The sequence below is a fragment of the Cavia porcellus genome, unplaced genomic scaffold, assembly GCF_034190915.1.
Source record: "Cavia porcellus strain 051 isolate PalLab524CR breed Dunkin Hartley unplaced genomic scaffold, mCavPor4.1 scaffold_21, whole genome shotgun sequence".
Taxonomy (NCBI): Eukaryota; Metazoa; Chordata; class Mammalia; order Rodentia; family Caviidae; genus Cavia; species Cavia porcellus.
In genome coordinates this window covers 21,417,228-21,441,119 of record NW_026947504.1, presented here as the reverse complement: position 1 = coordinate 21,441,119, position 23,892 = coordinate 21,417,228, and the positions used below count along the sequence as shown (strand labels likewise).

At 36.6% G+C, this 23,892-nt stretch overlaps 1 protein-coding gene across 2 annotated transcripts in view; it reads left to right on the top strand.

The window, feature by feature from the left end:
* The window catches only part of Prrc1 (proline rich coiled-coil 1), a 34,934-nt gene extending 17,046 nt beyond the window's left edge, over positions 1-17,888 (top strand). For both annotated transcript variants that reach the window (XM_003477364.5, XM_063232417.1), the window contains exons 7-9: positions 7,190-7,293; positions 10,905-11,007; positions 14,598-17,888. In XM_003477364.5, coding sequence (XP_003477412.1) covers positions 7,190-7,293; positions 10,905-11,007; positions 14,598-14,807 — 417 coding nt within the window. In that variant the 3' untranslated portion in view covers positions 14,808-17,888. The remainder of the gene's footprint in view (positions 1-7,189; positions 7,294-10,904; positions 11,008-14,597) is intronic.
* The last annotated feature ends 6,004 nt before the right edge of the window (positions 17,889-23,892 follow it).

Genomic DNA, 23,892 nt, shown 5'->3' with positions numbered 1-23,892 from the left:
TCTTGAGCAGTGTTAGTCCTCCAGGAGTCACCAGTGCTTTTCTTTAGTTCTTCTTTTTACATTCTCTTACCTCTGCTCCAATCAGGCTTTGTCCTCAACACTGCTGAGAGTGTGCTCAATGTCACCGGGGCACTGCATATGACTTGATGTAGCAGGGGTTTCTAGACAGTTAACAACTCTTCAGTGCTGTTCCTTGACTCCCTGGAGACACACTAAGGACTGGGGTTTTTTTGTTTGTTTGTTTGTTTGTTTTTTAACTTCACTGAATGTTTGTGGCCTCTGCTCTTCCTGTGTGGCTTTCTCTTCTCCCCAGCCTCTTGTTCCTTCTCCACTTGCCCCCTTGTTGATCTCCTATCCTGTCTTTAGACACCGTTTCTGTGAACCATGCCAAGTTTGTATCTTCACTGAGACCTCTTGTACAACTTTTGATTTACATAAAAGTCATCATTTGACAACTTTACTTGGATATCTCAGATTTAATATGTCTGGAACTAAATTTTTCTTTCCCCTAGACTTGCTTATCCAGCCCTCTCCATCTCAATTAGTGACGTTTCTAACCTTCTGCTTTCTCAGGTGAGAAATCTTAGAGTCATCCTGAACTTATTGTATTCCATTCATCAAGAAATCTTGTTTGCAAAATACACAATTGTTGGTTTTCACTGTAGTTCCATTCTTTGGGGTTGCCCCAGACACTGAGTGACTACTGAGCCATTGCCCCTGGGGAAAATAGAGGATTAGGTCCCTATGGGATTTTGATCATAGCATTTTTGCCAGTCTGTCAATATACAATTGCTCTGTATCTGTTTCTGTATAAATCTCTCTTTCTCTCTCTCTGTATATATGTATACATATACACACACATATTTACATATTTATTTTTGATTGATTCTATTGAACTTTCATAGCCAAAAGTACTATAACTCATATTTAAATAATATTTACAAATGAATTTTGGTGATTAGTCAGATTCACCAACATAGAATCCACTAATGTAGATTTATATTTGAGGAAAAGTACATTTTGGTTTTTGACATCCTGGTATTATATATTAAGGAACTTCAAATAGTGTACATTAATTGAACATATCCTATGAACCAGGCACTTTAGTCACTCATTTAATACATGTAAAGTGTTAGAGTCAGCAATTGGTGTAGAATATTTCTCTATCATGCAAAAGTCTAGTGTATTGATCATAAGTAGTCACTAACGATTGCTTAGAATTACCCCACACTGGTGCTATGTTATTTTTAATTTTACTGGACAGTGCTTCCTTTATTTGAAGTGCTTTTTCATTTATGTGTAATGCTGTATTTAAAGAGAATATGGAGCTCTTTCTGTCCTCACACAAACACTAAAACCACTCTGAATTTGGAGCTGTCAGGTAGTACTCCTACTATATTAAAGGTAGTGAATAACACACATCAAATTACCTATCTCCTACCTTTACACTTTTCATAATGGTCTATCTGTAGATCAGTAATGCTGAGAACACACTCTGAAATGTTTCTGCTTTTCTGGTGGATTTCCTTTGAGTTTGATTCCCAGTGTTGAGTTTGATTCCAAGAAGGCTTTCTGTGGTGGAAAGATTTGATCTTTGTAGAATACAGCAAAGCTAACTGATGGCTATATGGTTTGAATTTAGTGTCACTTAAAAATGAAGAAAGTATGGCAAGTAGCTAAGTATGTAGTGCAGTAATTGTACATCCAACCAGTTATAAGGGAAGTAAATCGTAAGCATTTATGTGGGTGATTTTTATTTGAAAGACTAGAACAGGTCACATAGGTAAATTGAGATTATACTTACAAGGTTTCAAGAAGCTTTTGTAAATTGGAAACAGTTTAAGAATCTGGGAAGGTAGACTTTTTCAAATTACTTTTAAGTGATTATCTGGAGAAAATCCTAAAATAGTAATAGACTTAGATTTTTTAAAAAAAGGTAACTCCATGTTTTGAAATGATTAAAGCAAGACCTTTGTGAAGTTGTAAAACATTACGTAAATAAGATATGGAGATATATCATTCTTTTTCTAGCCTTTACCATAAAACTAAAATTATTATTTTTTTTTTTAATCTTTATTTAAGGAGAAAAGAAAAGAAAGAAAAAAAAACAGTGAAGGGGTACAAGTTATACAGATTTACAGAATAAAAAAATGCGCAGTAGGAAATCACTAGTTAATGGATTACATATTGCCATCTTAGAAATAATTGTTCAAGTCACAAAATTAAAGCTTGTAGAGTGGACATTCCAACAATGATACTGCAAACAGTTCTGTTCAATGATCCAATAAAACTCTGTGATATCATTTTCTATCTTATACTTTTAAATATACATGCAGTTATATAGTTTAGAGCACTTTCTTTTCCTCTCTTTTGTACAGTGACTATTACACATTTTGGGTTTCATTGCTCCCACGGTTCTTGTTGCTTTTTTGGAAGAGAGTAAAACCAAATGTGACATAACAGAACAGAATCGGTCAAGTCAAAAGGGTGGACATAATAGATAATATAAAAACATAATACAAGGTGATCAACAATGGTTACCCTAATGCCTCCCGCTATTTCTAATAGAATTGCCTATATCATTAGTTGTAATACAATTGAACAAAACCGTAAAGAATAAAACCGACAAAACCAAAACATTGGAGACATTGTAGGTCTTCAAAAGTAGATAAAAGTCAACGAGAATGGGCGTTATAATGAATCTCATTATCTTCTCAGCTGATGCCTAAACTTTCGAACCTGATACTATCCAGCAAAACAGAATAGAGGAACCTCAGTCAAAAACAAGATGGTGAGAGTAATACAGGGCTTCAAATCGAGATAATAGAAAGTCAAAGTGGGTTACTATATTATATCCTGCTATATTTTTCCCTGTAATTAAATGGATAAAAATAAAAAAGTAAATAAGGGAGTGGAGATTGAGAAAAAAAGAGGGCATAACAGCGAAACAGGGCAGATCAAAACATAACCATTTAAGCAGAATAGTGTTTCACCACCAGCTAATCCTGACCCAAAAATAGTTACCATATTGACTCCCTCCCTGAAGTCCTTGAGTACAACTTCATATACTGTAGCATTAAGTATATCAAAACAATGTAAATCCATTTAAGAGAATGACAGCATTATAGAGTATTTAGAATCGACTAACAGAAAATGAACAATGGTCTCTGTATAATCTCCTTGTCTTTAAAAGGTTTTTTCTTATACTATCGTACATAGTAAAATCCAATAAGATACAACCTGTTTAGACCATTGGAGACAGAAGAACAAAAGCTAGATGAGACTTCAAAACAAGATGGTACTAAATCAGCATTACCTATTAAGATGTCATTTTCTCCAAAAAAAGCTGTTCCTATCATCCAATCTTCTCTGTCTCATTTCTGTTGAGCTCTTTTTCTGTCAGTAGCTGTCAGTTTGTCTTCTTTGTTTTGTTCTCTGCTCTATTCGTTGTGGCCTCCCCGCCCCTATTTCTGGGTTCTTTGTATTTTTCTTTTTTTAGAATATCCTGCAATACTTTCTGTAGGGTTGAATTGGTGGTTGCAAATTCCCCCAGTTCCTCTTTATCTTGGAAGCACCTCGTTTTTCCATCAATTTCCAGGGACAGTTGTGCAGGATATCTCAATCTTGGCTGTAGATTATTATCTTTCAAAGCTTGAATTATTTCTCCCCATGCTCTTCGTGATTTGATGGTTTGTGAAGAGAAATCTGCTGTAATTTTGATGGGTCTTCCCTTGTAAGTGATCTGTTTCTTGTCTCTTACAGCTTTTAATATTCTGTTCTTGTATTGAATTTCTGGAATTTTTATTATTATATGCCTGGGTGTTTCTCTGTTAGGGTTGTAGGTAGCTGGGGTCCTGTATGCCTCATACATTTGAGTATCTTTACCTTTTGCTAAATTAGGAAAATTCTCCTGGATTATTTCTGTGAGTAGCTTTTGTAGTTCACTTGTTTGTGTCCCTACTTCTTCTTTTATGTTCTTAATCCTTAAGTTATGGCTCCTCTTATCATCTTCTTGTCTTTGTATTATTGCTGTTTGTTTCTTTGTTATTTTTAAGAAGTTTTTCATTTCATTCTCCCATGTTTCAAGTCTGCCCTCCAATTCAGATAGTCTGTCCTTAGTTTCTTTCAAGCTGTTATGCCAGTCTTGGGTAGACTTCTTGATTTCTTGATAGTCCCTTTGCACCTGCTTCACATACTCAATGCTTTCTCTGTTTTCTCCATCAAGCAATTCTCCCCTCTTTTTCTGTTCTTCCACTCCACCATCTGCTTTTTCCTGGGTGGTGCTTAGCATTTCTCTAACTATTCTGCATACTTCTAGCTTCAGGTCATTGATAACTTCATTCCTGAATTGGTCTATGAGGCTCTCTAAATGGCGCTTAATGTATATTGGTACAGTGTCCACTATTGCCTGATTCTCAGGATTGGAGGTCGAGGAGCCTTTTTTGTTGCTTCCCTTCCCCATATTTTCTGTTCCTTATAAAATGTAATCTTACACAGGAGGCCCGGCTTCCCTGCCTGTCAGCTACAGCTTGATCGAATTGCGCTGGCTAGTTGTTCCAGCTCACCGCTGCGCCCCAGGGAGTTGCGGAGGAGGCAGCCTACGCGGAAGTCGGTTGCTCCTCCGGGCCACCGTCAGGCTCTGGGATCTGGGCTAGGCCAGCCTAGGGAGTCCGCGAGCAGCGTCCCTCCGGCCAGGCACCTTTCACCAATCCCGTCCGAGAGGGAAATGCGCGGCTGCAGTTGCCACCGCGCCCTGCTCTTACAGGACTGCCCGCGCCCAGAAAATCCTCCGCTGGAGTCAGACTGCGGTAGGGAGTCAGTTCCTCGCTCACCTCGCCACCAGTCAGCCTTCCTTCCTGTCCGTCGCGTTTCCGACTCCGTTCCCAGACGCCCGTTCCCAGAGCTCGGCGGTTGCGTCTCTCCTTGCTGAGCCGCTGTGGAGGTAGCCGGCCGCCGCGCGGCGGGAAATCCAAACCGCGGTTTCCAATGGCGCGGAGTCGAGCCTCCACACCGAGATTTTTCTGTTCCTATTTTAGCGCCAGGACTGTATTCCAAGTTGGATTCTCTCAGCCCAGTTCGTTCCTGAGTCAGCAGAGCATATCTCTACTGGTTCGTATCTCCTTAGTCCGCATCATTCCTGGCCTCTGAGCCGAGCCTTTAGAGAGCGTTCAGTAGTTGCTGTTGTCTGTCCGCCATGTTCTCCAGCCATCAAAACTAAAATTATAAATATGTCATCTTTTTTCCCAGAACAGTAGAGGAAATAAATGAGAAGAAAAAAAATATAGAATCTTAAAATAAATAAATAAAAATCCACCCTTTTTTTTTTTTTTTTCTGTCAGATTTTACTTGGAAGTAGGTGACTTTTCTGAACTAAACTTGTTCTTTAAACATGAAATTATTTAAAACAATAAATCAGCTTAAAATTAAAGTTTAGCAAGTTTCAGAAACTTCTGTGAGACATTCATTTTATTGAAAAACTAATCATAGTTAGGACCATTGTTCATAGTTTATAAAAATTTTAATTATGCATCTGAAACAAGTTGAAACTCTTGGAGTATAATGGAAACTCTCAAGGCCTTTCTGTCTTGTAATTCAGTTTGAGATTGTTTCAGGGTGACCTTTTACCCTCTAATTCTTGATTCCCTAAAAGTCCTGTGCAGTAGTCTGTAAATAATGAAGAGACTTACTCTATTCCGTGGAAGTGTAAAATCTAGGAATTCTTGTCACAGCACATAGCTCAGATACTACCCTGAAGGTGTTGGGAATGAATCTAAACTTCCCATTAGACCACTAATAGTTCTTACTGTATTAACATTTAATCTTCTTTTTACTAAAAATGAAGCCATAACTCCTTCCTTGGGAAAAGTCAGTCAGCAAACTTACACCATCCACTATTAAGAATGACACTGGGGCTGGGGATTTAGCTCAGCGGCATGAGCGCCTGCCTGGCAAGTGTATGGTCATGAGTTTGATCCTGGGTACCAAAAAAACAAAAGAATGACATTAATTTTACCTGTTACATTTCTTTCAAAATCTGCAGCTGCTTCCTTGTTTCAGGGTTATCATGCTTGAAGAAATGGTTTTCATACTGCGTTATTGACTTTGGCTATAGAATTTTGGGAACCCTTTACTTTTCCTTTTGTTCAGTTTTTTGTGTGTATGTGTGTCATCTTGAGTTCTTGAATACTTTCTAGGTTAGGCATTGTGCTAGGCACTAGAGATTAAGAGTGAGCAAAATAGTCTTGTTTTATGATAGCATCTTTTTCTTTAGAGACTTTAAATTATACCTATTCTCATGCAGTTGTCACTTTCTCTCCTTTAGTGTCTGAAAAAAAATTCATTTTTCTCCAGAAGTGATTGCACTTTTTTTATTTTTGTCTAAATAAAAATTGAACACTCCATCTCATCTCCTGTGTGTAACTGTTCCACTTTTAAAAATGTAGGTTTATCACTCATGGCTGGTTTTGTTCAGAAATCATTTTGAATACAATATCCTTTGAACATTTTAACACATCATTCATGATCACTACTTATGAAATGATTCAGATAAAATAATCAGTAGCAACTTTGTCATTAATCCAACTTAGTTTTCTTGTATTCTTGTTTTGAAATATATATTTCATGATTGTGAGTTATCTAATATTCTCAACCCCTCAATTTTACTTTATTAATGGTAACTGTTGAATAAGCTTTACTACAATGTATTTACAACTTTTAAATAACTGATAATTTTGTTGTGTGGTGCACTAAATTAAACGACATTAGAAAAAAGAAAAATATTTACCACTAATGTGATTACCTATCTAAAATGTAAAGGGAGACTCAAGTAAAAATTCTTGATTTTTAATCCAATAAAATGGCCCTTTGACAGATCAACATTAAAAAAACATTGTTTTCCTACATTAGTAATCAGTTAGAAAATATAATTTAAAATAATGTATTTAACAGTTGCAGCCAACATCGTATTGTAAATGGAAGCAGTTTAGAAGATGCACTCCAAACTCAATAGTGGGAATGTAATTGGTCTTTTTCATTTTTTGCTCCATGTTCTTTTGTATTATTTAAACATCTACAGCATGTGTGTGTATAAGTTGTGTACATATTACTTATATAATCAAGTAAATAATAAAAAATGAGTATATTAAGTATTTTAGAAAAATGGTTTCCAATCTCTGCCAATGTCATTTAGGGCGCCCAGGAGCGGATAGATAGCTTGCGTCGAACTGGAGTCATCCACGAGAAGCAGACTGCTGTGTCAGTAGAAAACTTCATTGCAGAGCTGCTGCCCGACAAGTAAGAGGCTTACTACACTTCTCTTAGAAGCAAAACGCAGCTGGGTCTGGGAGTTCACCCTGAATACCTAGAAGGACGGGTCTCCTGTGTGAGCTCCAGAGAGAAAAGTGTGTTCTGATGCCTGCTCTTACCTCTTCAGCTGTGCCCTTCTTGCTTCTTTGTAAATTATAAAGTGGAGGTAGTAATGTCCGCTTTTTAGATTGTGTTGTAATAACTTAATGTAACAATACTAAATATAAGGTGATATAGCGGTGCATTGGTTTATATATAATTGGCCACAGGTAGCAAACACAGTTCTTCTCTTAGTTATTCAAAGTAAGGGAAGTGTATATGCAAGAAGGCTGGTGGCAGTCACCAGAGTTTGAGGTTCTATAGAGCACTGTCTGTGTGTGTGTGTGTGTGTGTGTGTGTGTGTGTGTGTGTGTACTTTAGAAAAATCTTCAGACAGTGTAATTCAGCACCGATTTTTGTTCAGACATAACTTTTTTTGTAGTTACCTTGTGATTTTGTTATTTTTTCTTTATTTTTGTGTTTGTGCGGTGTTGAATAATAATGTACATAGCATAGAGTGACTGTAATATACAAAAAAATATCCTCTAAAGGGATATTATGAGCCAGTTGAGAGAAAATACATGTACAAATGAAGAGCTTTAATTCCTTTTTTTTTTTTTTTTTTTTTTTTTTTGGTGCTGGGGATCGAACTCAACCTGCGCTTGCCAGGCAAGCTCTTAGGCCAGTGAGCAGAATACCCAAGCCTAAAGTTTTAAAAAAAATTTTAAAGAGCTTCAAATAATTATAAAAAAGTTAAATAACTTTTTAACCAAAAAGTTACATGAAATTTCAAGTAACTCTGTAGAGTCATGTGAAATTTATGTGTCACATAAAATTTATGAAAGATTGGGACATGAACTAAATTTTGAAGAACAGTTAAAACTTGGGTGAGTGAGAAAAAACAGGTCGGGTATTCTGGGTAGAGGGCAAATTTGAAGATACCAACAGGTATTCCAGGACAGTGATTGTATCATCCTGGCTGGAAGCGTGTTGGATCGGAAATGAAGTGGTGTGAGCACAGACGGGGAAGAACTTTTTATTCTAGGCTGAGCAGGTTGAATTTTCTGTGTATGCACTGAGGAACTATCCAGTGATTACTAGTACTTAGTTTTATCCAGTAACCTCTTACTATCTGTTTAATGGTTACCTTGGAGATTATAATTTGCCTCTGGAAGGGCTTTTCTCCCTTCACTTTGTCCTTGCTCTCTCATAGCTCTAAATACATGATTCACATAACTCATCTAGCTTTTTACTGGAAATGTTGGCCTGCCATAAAATACTCCAACACACCTAGATATGGTTTTTCCCATCAAATACCTTAGTTTTAGAAAAACAGTAGAATATTATGATCAGTAACATTCAGTAGTACTAGGAAGTCTGCGCATAATATGAGTTAAGGAAGAGTGAAAACAAAAATTTTAACAGTAAAGTACAGAGTGGGGAGAGAAGGACTAGAGAATGTAAATATAAGGTGGTTTTTGTAGCTACTTCCCTCTGCATTGCTCCTGTGAGAAATAAATGCCTAGAAGATAAAGGCAAGGAAATGCGTGCTTAGAAACGAGAGAAAAGAACTATCCAGGAAGAGCCCACCAGCTAAAAGAAGAAATCACAGATGTGTTTGGCCCTTAAAGAGGAATGCTAGTTTAGATACAGTGTTTTTCAACTGCTGTCTGTGTTGGACTCTCTGTTTCTGCTCAATGAGAAAATCTAGCACGAAGTGTATAACCTGTGGAAAAATGCCAGCATAAGCATAAAGTGCCCTTATTCTGAGATTTGTCTAGTGTATGGTGTTAAATCTTGAGTTATGTTAATTGTGCCAAAATATCCCTAAAATACTGATTGTTGATAGCAGATGCTTTTTCACTGGTAAAGGATACAAAATGGCATCTCGGGATCAGTTCCCCAGATGCTGTTGTGTAGTTCTTTTCTGCTATGTGAAATCTAAATATTTTAGAGCCATAGTTCTTCTTTAGGCCTTTTATAGTAAAACTGATTTTTAAATAGGCTTGTTCAAGTACATTGTATTTCACCAGCCACTTGGAGAGAGAGAGGTGGAGTCTCCATTGACCCTCCTTACATATGATCAGTCTAGATTACCTCTGTTTCTCTTCTCAAAGTGGCAGCAGCAGGGAGGATGGGAAATGTGTATGAAGGAGGGAGAAGAGGACTAAACATTTTCTTAGCCAGCAGTCCTAGGGACAGAAATGGAGTGGGTAGGAATGGCGTATGGTTTCACATGGTCTGAAGTGAAGAGTTTGGGAAAGCTGCTATCCAGGTCAAATATTCAGTAGCATGGTCGTGTTATAGAAGACAAAGTATCTTGGAGCTCACGTGTGTTTGCTCACTAGCATGTTGAAAGAAACTCTTCTCATATCTCCAGGGACTGCTTTTCAGGACATGCATGCGTAACACTTTAGTCAGTTCATTATCCGTGATAGACATTATTGTATACAAATTACGTAAAATGGTGCAAAATAAAATTCAGCCAAGCTTGGCTTTGTGGAGATTCCACAAATGTATTTTCTCAGTTGAGAAATATTATCATAACCAATGTAAAATTTTGTTTAGTATACCAAATAAAACATAAGTCATTATTCTTAAATTTTAGGATATGACTGCTACAGACATTCAAACCTCCATTTTATTATTTAGCAGAGTCACTTATATTTATTTTTGACTTGGTTTTGAATATGTAAATAAGTCTCCTAATCAATTTTATTTTGTTGTACCTTGTTACATCGACATATGTTTAAAAATGGAGACATTGAACATTATACTGTTCCAAATACTCATATTGTTTAAATTTGTAATTTCAGGGCAGAAAGACAAAAAAATTAAATTTGCTGGTAACTGCTAGCTAACTGCTTATTAATGATAGAGATGGTAACATAAATGTCCATATTTTAGCAAGTAACATGTAATGTGACTTGAGAGAAGCTGTTTGCATGTTCAGGTGTATGTAACCTTTCTTTTGCCTGTTTGTGTAATCTCCCTTTTTATTATTCCTCCGCTATTTTAGCAAGAAAGGAAACTTTCTTTTCTTCTTTTTATTTAGAGAAAAAAGCAAAACAAAAAAGAGTACAAATAATACAGAATTTCAAAAAATAACAGTAAGAAATCACTAGTTGATAAATTACATATTGTTATCTTAAAAGTAGTTATTCAGGCTACAAAATCAAAGCATAAAAGTGAACAATCAATGATAGTACAAACTATTCTGTTTGCTAAGTTAACAAAAACTTAGTAATGTGGTTATTTATCTTGCATTGCACACTTACACATAGTTATATCCTTCAGAGCACTTTCTAAGAAAGGAAACTTTCTATGATCAACTTTAATTATTTCATCTTTCTTGTTATCTCTTTTACTCCTTTTTGAATTGTTAGCAGAGTAATTTTATCTATCGTTTCAAGGTTGTCTCCTTGCAGAGTATTTAGAAAAATTTGTGTTTTTTTTAAATTCTGTTTTATCTGAACAGTAAACTTTTTTTTCTTTTTGTCCATTCACTGAAACTTTTATTTCCCATACGAATAATACGAAAACTGTGTACTCTGTTACAGATGGTTTGACATTGGGTGTTTGGTAGTGGAAGACCCCGTCCATGGCATTCATCTAGAAACCTTTACCCAAGCCACACCCGTGCCTTTGGAATTTGTTCAACAGGTTGGTTTTCTCTTTTGGTATTTATTTTAGTTAAGTTTGTTGGTACACTTTAGATGTGCATAATGATTACATTTGTCATAGGGAACTTGCACCTGTACGTGATACGTCGTGGTTCCTGTTTTTCCCATTCTCCTTCCCTCCCTTTAAACGCACTTCCCCTCCTTATTTACAAAGCTTTGTTTCCATCTTACCACCTGCCCCCCGCACTCATTTTTTCTGACCAATTTTTTTATGTCACAATATCTTTTATACATTTTGATTCTTACTTACATTTTCAGTTTCTCACACCAAGGAGACAATGTGATATTTACACATGTGTGTCCAGTTTATTTCATTTAAGACTATGGTTTCTAGGTCCATCCATTTACCTAGAAATGTCTCAAGTTTATTCTTCTTCATAGCTGAATAGTATTCCATTGTAGAAAATAGCCACACCTTTTTCATCCATTTAGCAGTTGGTGGACATTCCGGTTGTTTCTAAGATTTAGCTTTTATTAGCTGTGCTGTTATAAGCATGGGTGTGCATATATCACTCCCATGATATATGCTTTTAATTCTTTTTGGAAAATACCAAAAAGAGGAATAGCTGGGGCAAATGTAACCTCTAGTCCTAGTATTTTGAGGCCTCTCTACACTGGTTTCCACAGTGGCTGCACCAGTCTACACTCCCGGCTACAGAGGAGAAGGGGTTCTTTTTCTCCATAGCCCTGGTGACACCTGTTACTGATTGATTTCTTTATAATAGCTGTTCCTTCTGCAGTGAGATGGCAGGCATCTCAGCATTGCTCTAATTTGTGTCTCTTGAATGATCAGTGATGTTGAACATTTTTTCATGTATTTGTTTGCCTTTGTACGTCTTTGTCTGAGAAGTGTCTGTTTCAGATGCCTATTTTTTGGATTGGGCCTTTAAATTGGGCCGAGGGGTCTGGTTTTTTTCAATTCTTTGTATGTTTTAGATATTACTTCTTTGTCTGAAGAACAACTGGCTAAGAATTTTTTCCCATTCTGTGGGTTGTCTTTTCATTCTGTTGATTTCTTTTTCTGTACAAAAAAGTTTTTTGATAAGATGAGATCCCAGTTGTTGATTCTTTGTAAAAGTATTTTCTGTGCCATCTGAGTTTGTTCATGAAATCTTTGTCTACACTATGTATTCAAGAGTTTTACGTATTGTATCTTCCAGCAGATTTAATATTTAATACTTAATGTTTTAGATCTTTGGTTTGTTTGGATTTTAGTTTAGTGCCTGGTAATAAGACATGTGTCTAGTTGTAGTCTTTAGCATGTGAAAGCCAGTTTTTCTTTATATTCTGGTGAAATACTATTTTGAGAATAAAAATTTGTGCTAAATTTTTTTCAGAAGTATGCTCTTGATTTTGAGTTTTGTTTTTTTTCTGATATTCTTTATTTGCTTTTCAATTTCCTGGTCTTCATATGTTTTTTAGTATCTTGTTGCTTTTGTTTTGATTTTCCTTAAAAAGATAATGTATCACATAGTTACTTTTTTTCCTTGTTTTTGTGATTATATTTCTATGTAAGGTCAAAGGAACTTTATTTTTCTGCTTATTACATGCCCATCTTTCTTTTACTTCCTCCTTTATGCTTCATGTTTGCTTCCCTTTTGCTACATTTGCCATCTCCCCAATCTTCCTTTTTAATTGTACATCTTACGTAGCAAGTCAGTATTAGAAATCTTAAATGGTAATCACATATCTTTAGATGTGTGGAGTGAAAAATGAACCTAATGGTATAATTGTCTGTAGTTTCCAAAAGAATACAGACATAAATAATTGTTATTTTTCTATAAATTTCTCCAACTCTTTCATGCATAAAATGTAATATATATATATATATGTATTTACATTGGAACATGTACTATTAAAAATAGTTAATTGACTTTTTTCTGTCTTAAAATTATTTGGGCTTTATAAACATTTGAAAATCTGATAAAACTATAAATTCATTGTATGCATAGTTACATACACATTTGGCATATTGTATTCATAAAGTGGCGGAAAGTCATCTGTGACCCATTTAGAAGCTTGTAGTTTGGAAAGGAAACTAAGAATTGATACCTAGATTTTTGAAATTTTCATAGAATTTTTATTTATACCATAGTTTCTTTTCAAAACTTTAGAAAATTTTTAATAGGTGTCAAATTCATTCCAATATGAAGTTAATTAAAAAATTATAAGTGAACAGAGTGCATACTGTTATACCAGCAAATTTAGATAAAATGATAGATTTTGTAGGAAAATATAAATTTTACTATTGATTCAGAAGTATTAGGTTGAGTTGTACAAAATTACTGTTTGAAAGAAACAATCATATATTATCAGTTTCATGATTTAACCCAATTACTGTATCTCAGTGAGTCATTATAGTGAAAGAATTCCATCTAACCAAAAAGCTTTACATTGTAATGGTGTTAAAGTGAGTTCCACAAAGTATTCAAGATAATTGATTCTTATGCTGCATAGATGTGTTCTCCTGGAAACAGCAGTGGAGTTTCCAATTCAGGTGTTTTAGCTGGGGCTTGAGAACCTGTTTTGCAAAAACAGACTCTCAAGTGATTGTAATACATAACACAGTTAGGAATCGTGGTACAGTTAAGATCCATTCTATATACAGCAGTCCTTCTCTGGACTGGACTCCCTGAAACAGAAAAACCTACTCTATGCTGCTGTGAAACAAAGAGTTTATTGTTTTATACCTGGATGGGTGAATAAGTAATCTGAATAGAAGCAGATGGAGGATGGGTTATGAATAACACACAAAAATGGTATGCTCTCTTGGGCTAGACATTATTTGTTATGTATTAATTTGCTGATATGTTAGTCATGTTCCTGGGCATAGTTTCTACAAACTAATTCAACAGTTCTTTCCTGAATGGGACGATGCCTTAATATGCAATTGACTCTTTCTGGTTAGAATTTTATGACTATAGAAAGACAGTTTGAACACTAACCCTATTATTCTAATTATTCTTATTATTCAGTACAAGGATTGAACTCAGGATTTTTGCACTAAGCTACTTTTCCAATCTTTTTCTTTTAATTTTGTTTTTAAACACTGAGGCAGGGTCTCACTAAGTTGCTAAGTTGCCCAGATGGAACTTGAACATGGCAATCTTCTTGCCTGAGCTTCCCTGTGTGCTGACATTATGCAGCCACCAGTGTGCCTGGCCTGCACTGTGTGTCGTTAACCTGCGATGGCACTGAAGGCAGAGCTGCAAAGTAAACCTTTGGCCCTGAGCTCTGAGTAAGTGGGTGATGAGATTTAGAACTTACATGTGCACAAGGCCCTTGGTTCAATTCTCAGCACTGGAAAAAAGAGAAGAGTATTATTTGAATAGAAGAAATGAGCGCAAGGGGAATGTCTTTAACAGTGTAGATGTGTGTAGTGTTACTTCACTTCTTTTGTGGCCCTGTAACTTTACTGTCCTTGGCAGCACAGCTGTGTTCCTTACGGTTTGTCATAATCTGTGTGAAAAGTAATCTCCATCAGGACTTTCAGGTGTCACTTAAACCACAGCTAGTCCCAGTGATGTTTTTAAATGCATCCTAAGTGTTAGGGATTTTATTTTTCCATAGGCTCAAAGTCTGACTCCCCAGGACTACAACCTACGGTGGTCAGGCCTTTTGGTAACAGTGGGCGAAGTCCTGGAAAAGAGTTTACTGAATGTCAGCAGGACTGACTGGCATGTGGCCTTTACCGGTATGTCGCGGCGACAGATGATCTACAGTGCAGCCAAGGCTGTGGCAGGCATGTACAAACAGCGCCTGCCCCCCAGGACCGTGTGAGAGGAGACGCGGCGCACTACGACGTCTTCCTTGGAACTTGCTGTCAAGAAGAAATTGTATCTTCTTAAACTGAGTAACTTCAGTGAATCTAGAGGTTTTGTAATATTTCCTGCAATATTTTTCCTAGACGGGCATGGTATCATTCCAATAGAAGAAAAGCATAGGTCTTTTTTATAACTATATAATTGTGCCTGCCCTAGTTCTCAAAAAAGAAAATATACAAATATATTTATAATAAGTACAACTTAACATGCCAGATTTATACAATGGGAACTCATTTGCAAACACATTGAATTTTCTCATCTGTACCTGATTTTGTTTTAAAGACTTGTTTATTGAGTTTATTTTGTGTCTGTGTACCTGACCTTGGTCTGATGTGAGCAGAGTGCTCAGCAGTTTACCCTAAGACACCTACTTGTCGGGATGTGTTGCACGTTTCTATGCATGTTTTATACCTTGTGGGCTACAAGAAGAGAATTGAGCGTTTCTTTCTGGTCCTCACGTATACATATAGTTCAGAAAGTTATACTTGTTCCCTTTCTAAAAATAATTTTTGGTATTTTGCAGATTTATACTATGAACATTGGGATAATACATTGTATTTTTTCATTGGTGTATAACAACTAAAGAACAAATGACCCAAGTATGCTTTGGATTAAATGTATCTGTGTTGTTTTTGTATAATACTGATCAGCACTTCCAAGGATAAACTCTGACAACAGCCGTCTTTCTGCTTCTGCTTATATTTTCCATACTGTAAAAGTTTTAGGGGGATGGTATGCTTATTTTAATTAAGGTTTCTTCTTACTTGGTTTGCCTTAAACACTACTTTTTTAACTTTGTGCCATTCTGCCTCTTTTATAGACATTTTCAAACAAACATTTTTATTTAGTCTAATTTTTTAAATTCATTATGTTTGTATTTAGTGAAAGCATTTTCTTCCCTCAGATAATATATCTTAACCATTTTTGGATTTATATAAATCAAAAATGAGTAAATTTTTTCTTATGCAGTGGAACTCTATGCAAGTTCATGTAACTTTAATGATAGTTTCATATATAAATGTAATTTAATTTGTATTTACTCTCCTATGCAGTTATTTAGACGTAAAAAGTGACAATTTCTGCCAGTTATATAGGTATCAAAGCTTCTATCTGGTACTGTTTTTACATGTAAGGTTTGTTTTGTATTAGTGATATTTCTAATGATTATTTCATTTCTCTCATTTGCTACCTGAGAATGACAATTCTTAGTTTTGAAACTATTTTACTTTCCAAGCACTGTGTAATCATTTTTCAGAGAAATTCAGACATTAGCATCATTCAGAGCAGTGAGAGAAGTGAGATACAATCATTTACTATTGTGAACTTTTGCCCAGGAGCAATAGGAACAGAATACTTCTCTTTGTAGGAAAGAGAAGTCTTTCTCTACTATTCTGCCTCATTCATAAAGCTGCCCTTTTCTGATGGTATTTATCAGGGCATTGGCCTCATGATAGAAGCTCAGTCTTTTAATACCGGCTGAAGCCCATAATTTAAATAATTCTGCTACTTCCATATTGCAGGGAAATACAGGTCTTAAAAATATCTGAAATTTTATTTGGTTTGGTTTGGTTTTTACCACTTCTGAAGTCTCTTCCTTAATGCTTTTGAAGGTTGCCCTGATAGAATCAGTTGGTGTTTTCTTGGGTGATTTTCCTGCAGCCCCCACATACCAGTGGCTTAGTTATGCCATGGCTTGGTTAAAGTTAGGTAAATTTTCCTGCACATGGCAACCTCAAGGTAGACCTTCAGCTCTTTGGAACAGTGTGAGTGGGTGAGGAGGAGTAAACAGAGGCAGATAGAAGAGAGAAATCCGTGACCTGGTCTGGCCTCTGATTCTTTCTTGGTCCACATTCTCTTAGACATCAGAGCATGTTTGACTGTACACACTCAGCTTTCCCATCTTCCGTTTTGTCTTCCTGGGACTTTCCTGTTACAGCAGGAGCACAAAGAGTAACTCACAGTCTCCAGCACACTGGCAGCTGGGCCTGGCAGTCTCGCTGGTGCCGAGTGTGCATTAGCTGGGTGAGTCTTGAGTTGGAGGCCACAGGCTGCCTGGTTGGTCCTCGAGCTCCACGTCTCCTTTTCTCTTCCTGTCCTTTCCCTCTAATCCCACTTTGGCCTCTGTTGGGGGAGATGGTGGATGTCTATTTGCATTTTTTGTTTGTTTCTTAAGCTTTTTAGAAAAACTCATTTTTAACACAATTGATATAGTAATTGTGGTTTTTGTGATTTTTTTTTTCTGAAGAGTTCCAGATTACTAAATTTTATGTTTTATAGATTCACACCAATTAATGTTGTAACCTCATGCACTTAACTTTTTAATGAGTGTAGAAGAAAAAAACAGGAAAATTCAGCCTCAGGTTATTGCTCAGTTTATTTAATTCCAGGCTTCTTTTAATTGTTGTTGTTCTTTCTTTTTTGTTTTCTGCTTAAACCCAGGGCTTCATGCATACTAGGCAAGTGCTCGGCCACTGAGACAACTACCCCCCTGTTAAGGTTTTAGTCCAGTGTCATGCTGGACTTAAGCTGCACCTCAGAGACTGAAGTTACAAAACTTGTAAGTGATACTGGTAGCTTCCTCTTCTGACTTACTTGTCCTTTTTGCCTCCACATTGTTTGTTCCTCATTCTCTTCAGATTAATAAAGTAGAAAATTGAGATGATATAGACAAAAAAGTAGTATGATAGAATAAGTGTATGAAAGTACACTGCAGTTGTATAATGTATGTATGTCTTTTCAGAAATATGCAAATTATCAGTTAACTCAGGGTCACCTAAATTAACATGCAGTTGAACTTCCTCTGTTCCATGGCTAGATAAATTCTAAACATAATTTTGTGATTTGTGAAGCCAAATCGGTAATATTCTTTGTTTTAAAAGTTGTTGGGTTAAACATAAATTACTAAAAAATGTAGATTTCTACTCCCAGGAAACAGTGTTCATTTTGTGATATTATGCAGAATAATGTATGAGTAAAATCAACTTTGTAAGTATGTAAATATGTCATAAATAAATAATACTTTGACTTACCTCCCAAAGGTATATAGTGATTTTCAAATGCCCCTTTTTATTAGTACTATACTAGAAGGACCCATATTTCTTTTTTTATCTAAATTGGTTACTGGCTGCCAAAAATTCTTATAGGAAAAATACCATCATTCTAATGGAACTGTAACATTCAGATACACCAGAGTTGTTATTGTCAGGATCAGACAACTTCCTATTTAGGAGAAAGAATACACTGGCAATAAAGATAATTGAGCTAAGATTACAACCTGTATTTATGAGAGGACCTGTTTAGTGCTGGATTTAATTTGCCTTTGATCACTAGAAATACGTTTTTTTAGTGTTCATAGTGTGCACTAAGTTTCATTTTTGGTGTTATATGTAGGCTTGGGTAAATGTACAGTGACATGTATCCGTCATTAGAAAAGCATGAAGTATTTTCATTCCCCTAAAAGTTTCCATGTTCTAACTGGTCAACCCCCGCCCCACCCTAGACCTCTCTTAACCACTAATCATTTTACTATCTCCTAGTTTTTCCCTTTCTAGAGTGTCTTATAGTTGGAATCATACGCTGTGGCAGTAGCTGTTTCATACTGACTTCTGCTTAGTAGGACATACTAAAGGTTGTTCCTTGTAGTTTTACAGGATGATATGTATTTTTAGTTTGTTGTCTAGATGTACCACAGGTTACTTTTCACTTCCCCTGCTAAAGGTTATCTTGGTTGTGTCTAGGTTTTGGCACTTAATGAATAAACCTTACAGTTTATGCTGTAAGGTTGATGTCTAGATTTTTGTGTGGACCACATTTTCAGCTCCTTTGGATGAATACTTTGGTATACAATTGATGTTACGGTAAGAGGGTTAATTTTGTTTAAAATGCCAAACTGAGTAAAAGTTTATTTCTTTCTGTGTTCATTAGTCTGTGTTCATTAGCTTGTGATTCCACGACAAAAGACACTTGTTTTGGTTTAGCCAGGTGGGGGCTGCAGGGCTCAGGGTGGAGTGGAGGGTACTTGCCAGAAGGCAGCAGAATACTGACTTGGGGTAGGTTGTTTGCTTGATGAGAGAGGACAGTATTGTATTTAATAGACTAAAAGAATATCACTTCAGAGACCGGGAAAGGCCATACTACATTTATATTCCATTTCAGAATTAACTGGAGAAGAAAAATTTTGGCAGTAGAAATGAAATTGGAGAGAGAATATGAAGGAGATTTAAAAGGAGCTGCTATGAACTCCTTTTAAGAATTAAAAAGTAAGAAGGAACTAACCTCTGAAGTACATAGTTAGGCGCGAAACCAAGAAAGTTAAACCTACTTAGGTTATTGAGTTATCAAGATTTTATTTCTCCCAGTTTACATTGAACAAATGACTGAATTGGTTTATCTACACAAAAATGTCACAACAGAAGAATCACAGGATTTAAAGTGGGATTTGCTAAGTAAGCTATTCTATAAAATCCACAATATTTCCTTCAGGAAATTATGGGTGTGTAATTCTGTAGGTGTTTGTTGAATGAAACAGTTCAAGCGAAGCCAAGAAGACTTTGCTTTACTATTATTTTACAGTATTATGTTTAGGAAAATTTTTTTTCTCCATATTTCTGAGTTTCATTTGAAAGGGTTCTGCTGCTGATATGAAAATATGCTTGGGACATTTAGATCTTCTGCTTCCAAATTTAAGAAACTATAAATTTAAAGTTTACCTTGAATGTCATTTTTATGATAAAAGCCAGAAAGAGTCTCTAGTGACATCAAGCAGGTATTTGAAGATGGGTGTAGTAGTACATGCCTATAATCTCAGCTACTAAGAAGACTGAAGGAGGAGGATTGCAAGTTTGAGGCCAGCCTGGCAGTGTAGCAAGAGTCAAAATCCTTAAAAACAAACAAAAAGCCAGTGGAGGGGCGAGGGGTAGGGGGCTCTAAACAGCTCAGCCCTAGACACACTCGTCTACCATGTGAGTCCCAAGATTCAATCCTCAGTCCTAGAGGGAGGAATAAAATGGTGTTTAAAGAAAACTTACTGTGAACTGGCCTTCAAGCAAAGTACTAACTCTATGCTAACTCTGTTCCTTTTTAAATATTCTTAGAATATTTTGTTATTGAAACAAAAAAAAGTACATAAATATGGATGCACTCATGTAACTGAGGCAGTAGTAAAAAGCCCCCACATCACCCCTCAGGCCTCCTGAAATTGCCAGCCTCTACCATCTTTAGAAGGAAACCACTTCCTGAATTCAAATGTCACAGATTACTCTGCCTAGTGATGGAATTTCGCATAAGTGGAATCAAACAAGATCTTTTGTTGATTTCTTTAACATTATAGTTATGTGAATCACTCTTGTTAGAGCATACCTGTTCGTCTGTTGCGGAGCAGTTGTGCTGTTTACAGGTTTTTTTGTCTACAAAGCATACTGCAGCTATGCACAACTTACACAGTTCCTTTGGTACATACATGTGGTGTCTCTGTTGGGAGTACAGGTAAGACTGAACTTACTGGATCATAAAGTGTGCATATGTTTGATTTCATTAGTTATTGCCAAAATGTCTTACTGACTAAGTTTACTGTCCACCATTATGATACCATATTTCTACATGCTTTACATTGTTGTCAACTTGTATACCTTTTTAAATTTTGGTTTTAATTTGATTTTCTCTGAAATTAAAGATAATGAAATTGAAAAACTTGATTTATTTGGATATCATCCTAAATCTGCTAATTTTTTCCTTGGAAATATCTCATCTTTCATTTCCTTAGTAGCATCTTTCAGTAAGCAAAAGCTGCAAAATACAGATACCACTCTTTTCCTTTATGGTTAGTGCAATATACATACTGTTTTAAATTTAAATTACCCTAACTGACATTTTGGGTTGTTTTCTGAAATGTTTCGTTTGAGACTGACAGTCTTGCTATAATTATTTTGCATGTATATGAATCATGTGAAATAATGGTTAAAAGTTTTACCCTCCCAAATGGATTTGCGGCTGTCTTGACTCTGTTCATTAGAAAGCCCATGTTCAGACAGTGGAACTCTTTTAACTGGGCTGGATTCTTTTCCCATGTCTGCCTCCCCCTTTTTAAAACCTGGCTCATTTTTAAAACCTCAGTAATAATTACTACTAATAGCAGATAGTTTCTATTTGTACAACTAATTCTGAATTCTTGTGTCCTTGCAATATGATTCTGTTCCACATACTTACTAAAATGCACCACTAGAATGTAAGCCCACTAAGCTGCGGCCTGGTGGTTTGCATATATAGTAGACTGCCTAACGAGCATATTCATAAATAATGCATTATTTTTTGAATAATTATTTGAAGCATTTGAACAATTTTTTGAATAAATGAACTTGTGTATTTGGCCCCCTAGTTCATACTTTTTCTATATTACAACATGGTTATTAATGGATGCTTTGTTTTCTTTCCAGTAAAAACACTTAAATATCAAGCTGATTTTCCTAGTGTGCTATGCACACCTGTAATCCAGCACTCAGGAGGCTGAGCCAGGAGGATTGCGAGTTCAATTCCAACCTGAGCAATTTAGCAAGACTCGATGAATGAATAAATGTTATTTTCTTATAGGAAAAAGTTTAAAAAGTTGTAAAGAAGAGCTGTTCTGCTTTGGAAAGAAAGCTCCAGAATAGCGCAGGATCAAAACTCTGGATGGGACTGTGCTCACCACTTGGGAGCAGAGGAATTTCAAAAGAGTTTTTATTCCTCTGGGACTCAGTTTTGTTTGTAAAGTAAAGCTGGTGGTTCCAAAGGCAGAAGGCTGAGAGTCAGATGGAGCTGTACTGCGTCCTCTCAGGGTTTGAGTCCCTTTCTTAGGAACTTCTGCCATACTGAAGTATAGGGGTAGCTGATGAAGAGAATCCAAAGCGCTGGCCACATTCTTAAGCTTTGCCAGTGCTTGGAGGTCACTTCTGTCGGTTTCCCATCAGACATGACAGTCTCCATGGGTCCTTCTTAGGGAATTTCCAGGAGTAGTTTGGACTTAGATATTGCTATAATTTGGTATGTGTATTTCTGAAAACCCCTGCTTTCTGTAAAATTGTGTGCTACAAGTAACAGAGGTTATGGGAAAAGACAGCTATGAATAGATCATTCAAGACCTTTATAGTTTTGAAATAAGAGCACTTGAAATAATAACTTCAACAAAAACTAGTAAAATTTGAAGGAAAAAATGATACATTCCTAATAAATATAATAGACACCTTTGCCTTCATGAAGAGAAGTGGGGTGGTAGCTTGATGGAAAGGGAAGCAATAGTAAAAGTCAAGGGCTGAGTATGCCTAGTTCTAGAAAAATGGAAATATACTGAAGGGTCACCGAGAATTGGACAGTGAGTGTTTCAGGACAAAGCAGGACTCATTGAAGATCAGGAGAAGAACATGGGCTGAACAAGCAGCAAGTGCAATGTGGCAGGCCTGCCTGGATTCATCAGTATTTGTGACTTTGCCTTTAGGTACTGTTAGCATGAAACTAAGGTTTCTAGACTAAACAGACAATGTTTGCAACTTGCCAGTTTTGTTTAGGTGAATTTTAAAAAATGTATAAAGGTATTTTTATTTTTTGCAATGGTTAAAACTTTATATCATCTGGAATATAATAAATACTCCCTAGTCATTCGAGTCACAACTTTTTTTTAGTATTTTTATTAGTACATACTAATTAAATTACTCTTTGGGTGGTGGTGTGTATGCATAACACATTTTAATTGTGCTTACATTCCCTTCTTCTTTCCCTTCCCCTCCCAACACCTGCAATTTAAAGGAAGAGGTTTATTTCAGATTATGGTTTTCAGGGTATTCAGTCCATCATGGATTGAATTCAAGATGGAAACAGCACGGTGGAAGGCCATGGCAGGGAAAAGCTGCTGAACGTGTGGCAGGCAGGCAGGAAGCAGAAATGAAAGGAGGAACTGGGGCAAGAATACACTCTTCCTGGATGCACCCACAGCCACCTACCACCTACTAACAGCACATTCACCTATGAGTTCATCTGTGGATTCATGTGCTGATGAGTTTAGCACCCCCATGATCCTATTACGTACCTAAAGTCCCACCTCTGAATACATGAGACTTCTGGGCAACATTTTGGATCTAAACCATAACAATTATGTAGTATGTTGGGAAGCAATAAATGCTAATGCAAACAAAAGTTAAGCATGATAAAGGTGTAGTAAGAGTGCCCAAGAGTGGAGCTGTGGTAAGGTATTTGGGGAAAGGGTGTTGGGAAATCCAAGTGTAAATACTGGGATATGTAAGGTACAGTTTGGGTGAAAGCTCAGAATGATCATTTGGGAAGGAGAGTTTGACATGGATGGTATTTGAAGCCGTAAGGCTGGCACAGAAGGGGTGAGTGTAGACAGGGAGCAGGGTCACAGACTCGACCTCGCGGCACCTACAAGAAGTTGTACAGTTGGAAAAAGAACAGAAAGCAGGAGCGATGACTGGATGTCTGAGGGAGAGGCATATCAACAGGCAAGGGAGGATGAACTGAGTCAGACCCTATTAAGGGATGAAGAAACAATGACCAGCCATTGGGGTCAGCCCAGTGGAAGTTACTGATCATCCTGGAGGTGGCAGTTTAGAAGAGTGATGAGGGAGCAAAACCAAACTTGGGTGAGTTGGCAAGAAAATGGGATCGTGTTGGATGAAGAACATAGTAATAGGACACTTGATGACTGAAAAAGTGAAGTCATAGAGAGGTGTTAAGAGGGGAGAGATACCAGAATGCATGTCTGTTTATGTGTGTGACAAGCAGAGAAAGCAAGAAGTGCTACAGTGATGTCCATTGGCATCATTCTGTCCTTCCCTTCCTATCAGCCAAGCCTTGTTACTTTTGCTTATTTGGAGAGAAATTCAGTTAGCTCAGTTTTCATATTAGGGCTAGAAATCTTTCCTGCTTAATCCTTAGCTAGCCCCCTCTTTCTGTTACCCTGTGCTACATCACTAGCCCCCACATTTTACTTTTTATTTTTAGACAGAGTCTCACTGGGTTGTTTAGGCTGACCCTGAACTTGCCATCCTCTTTCC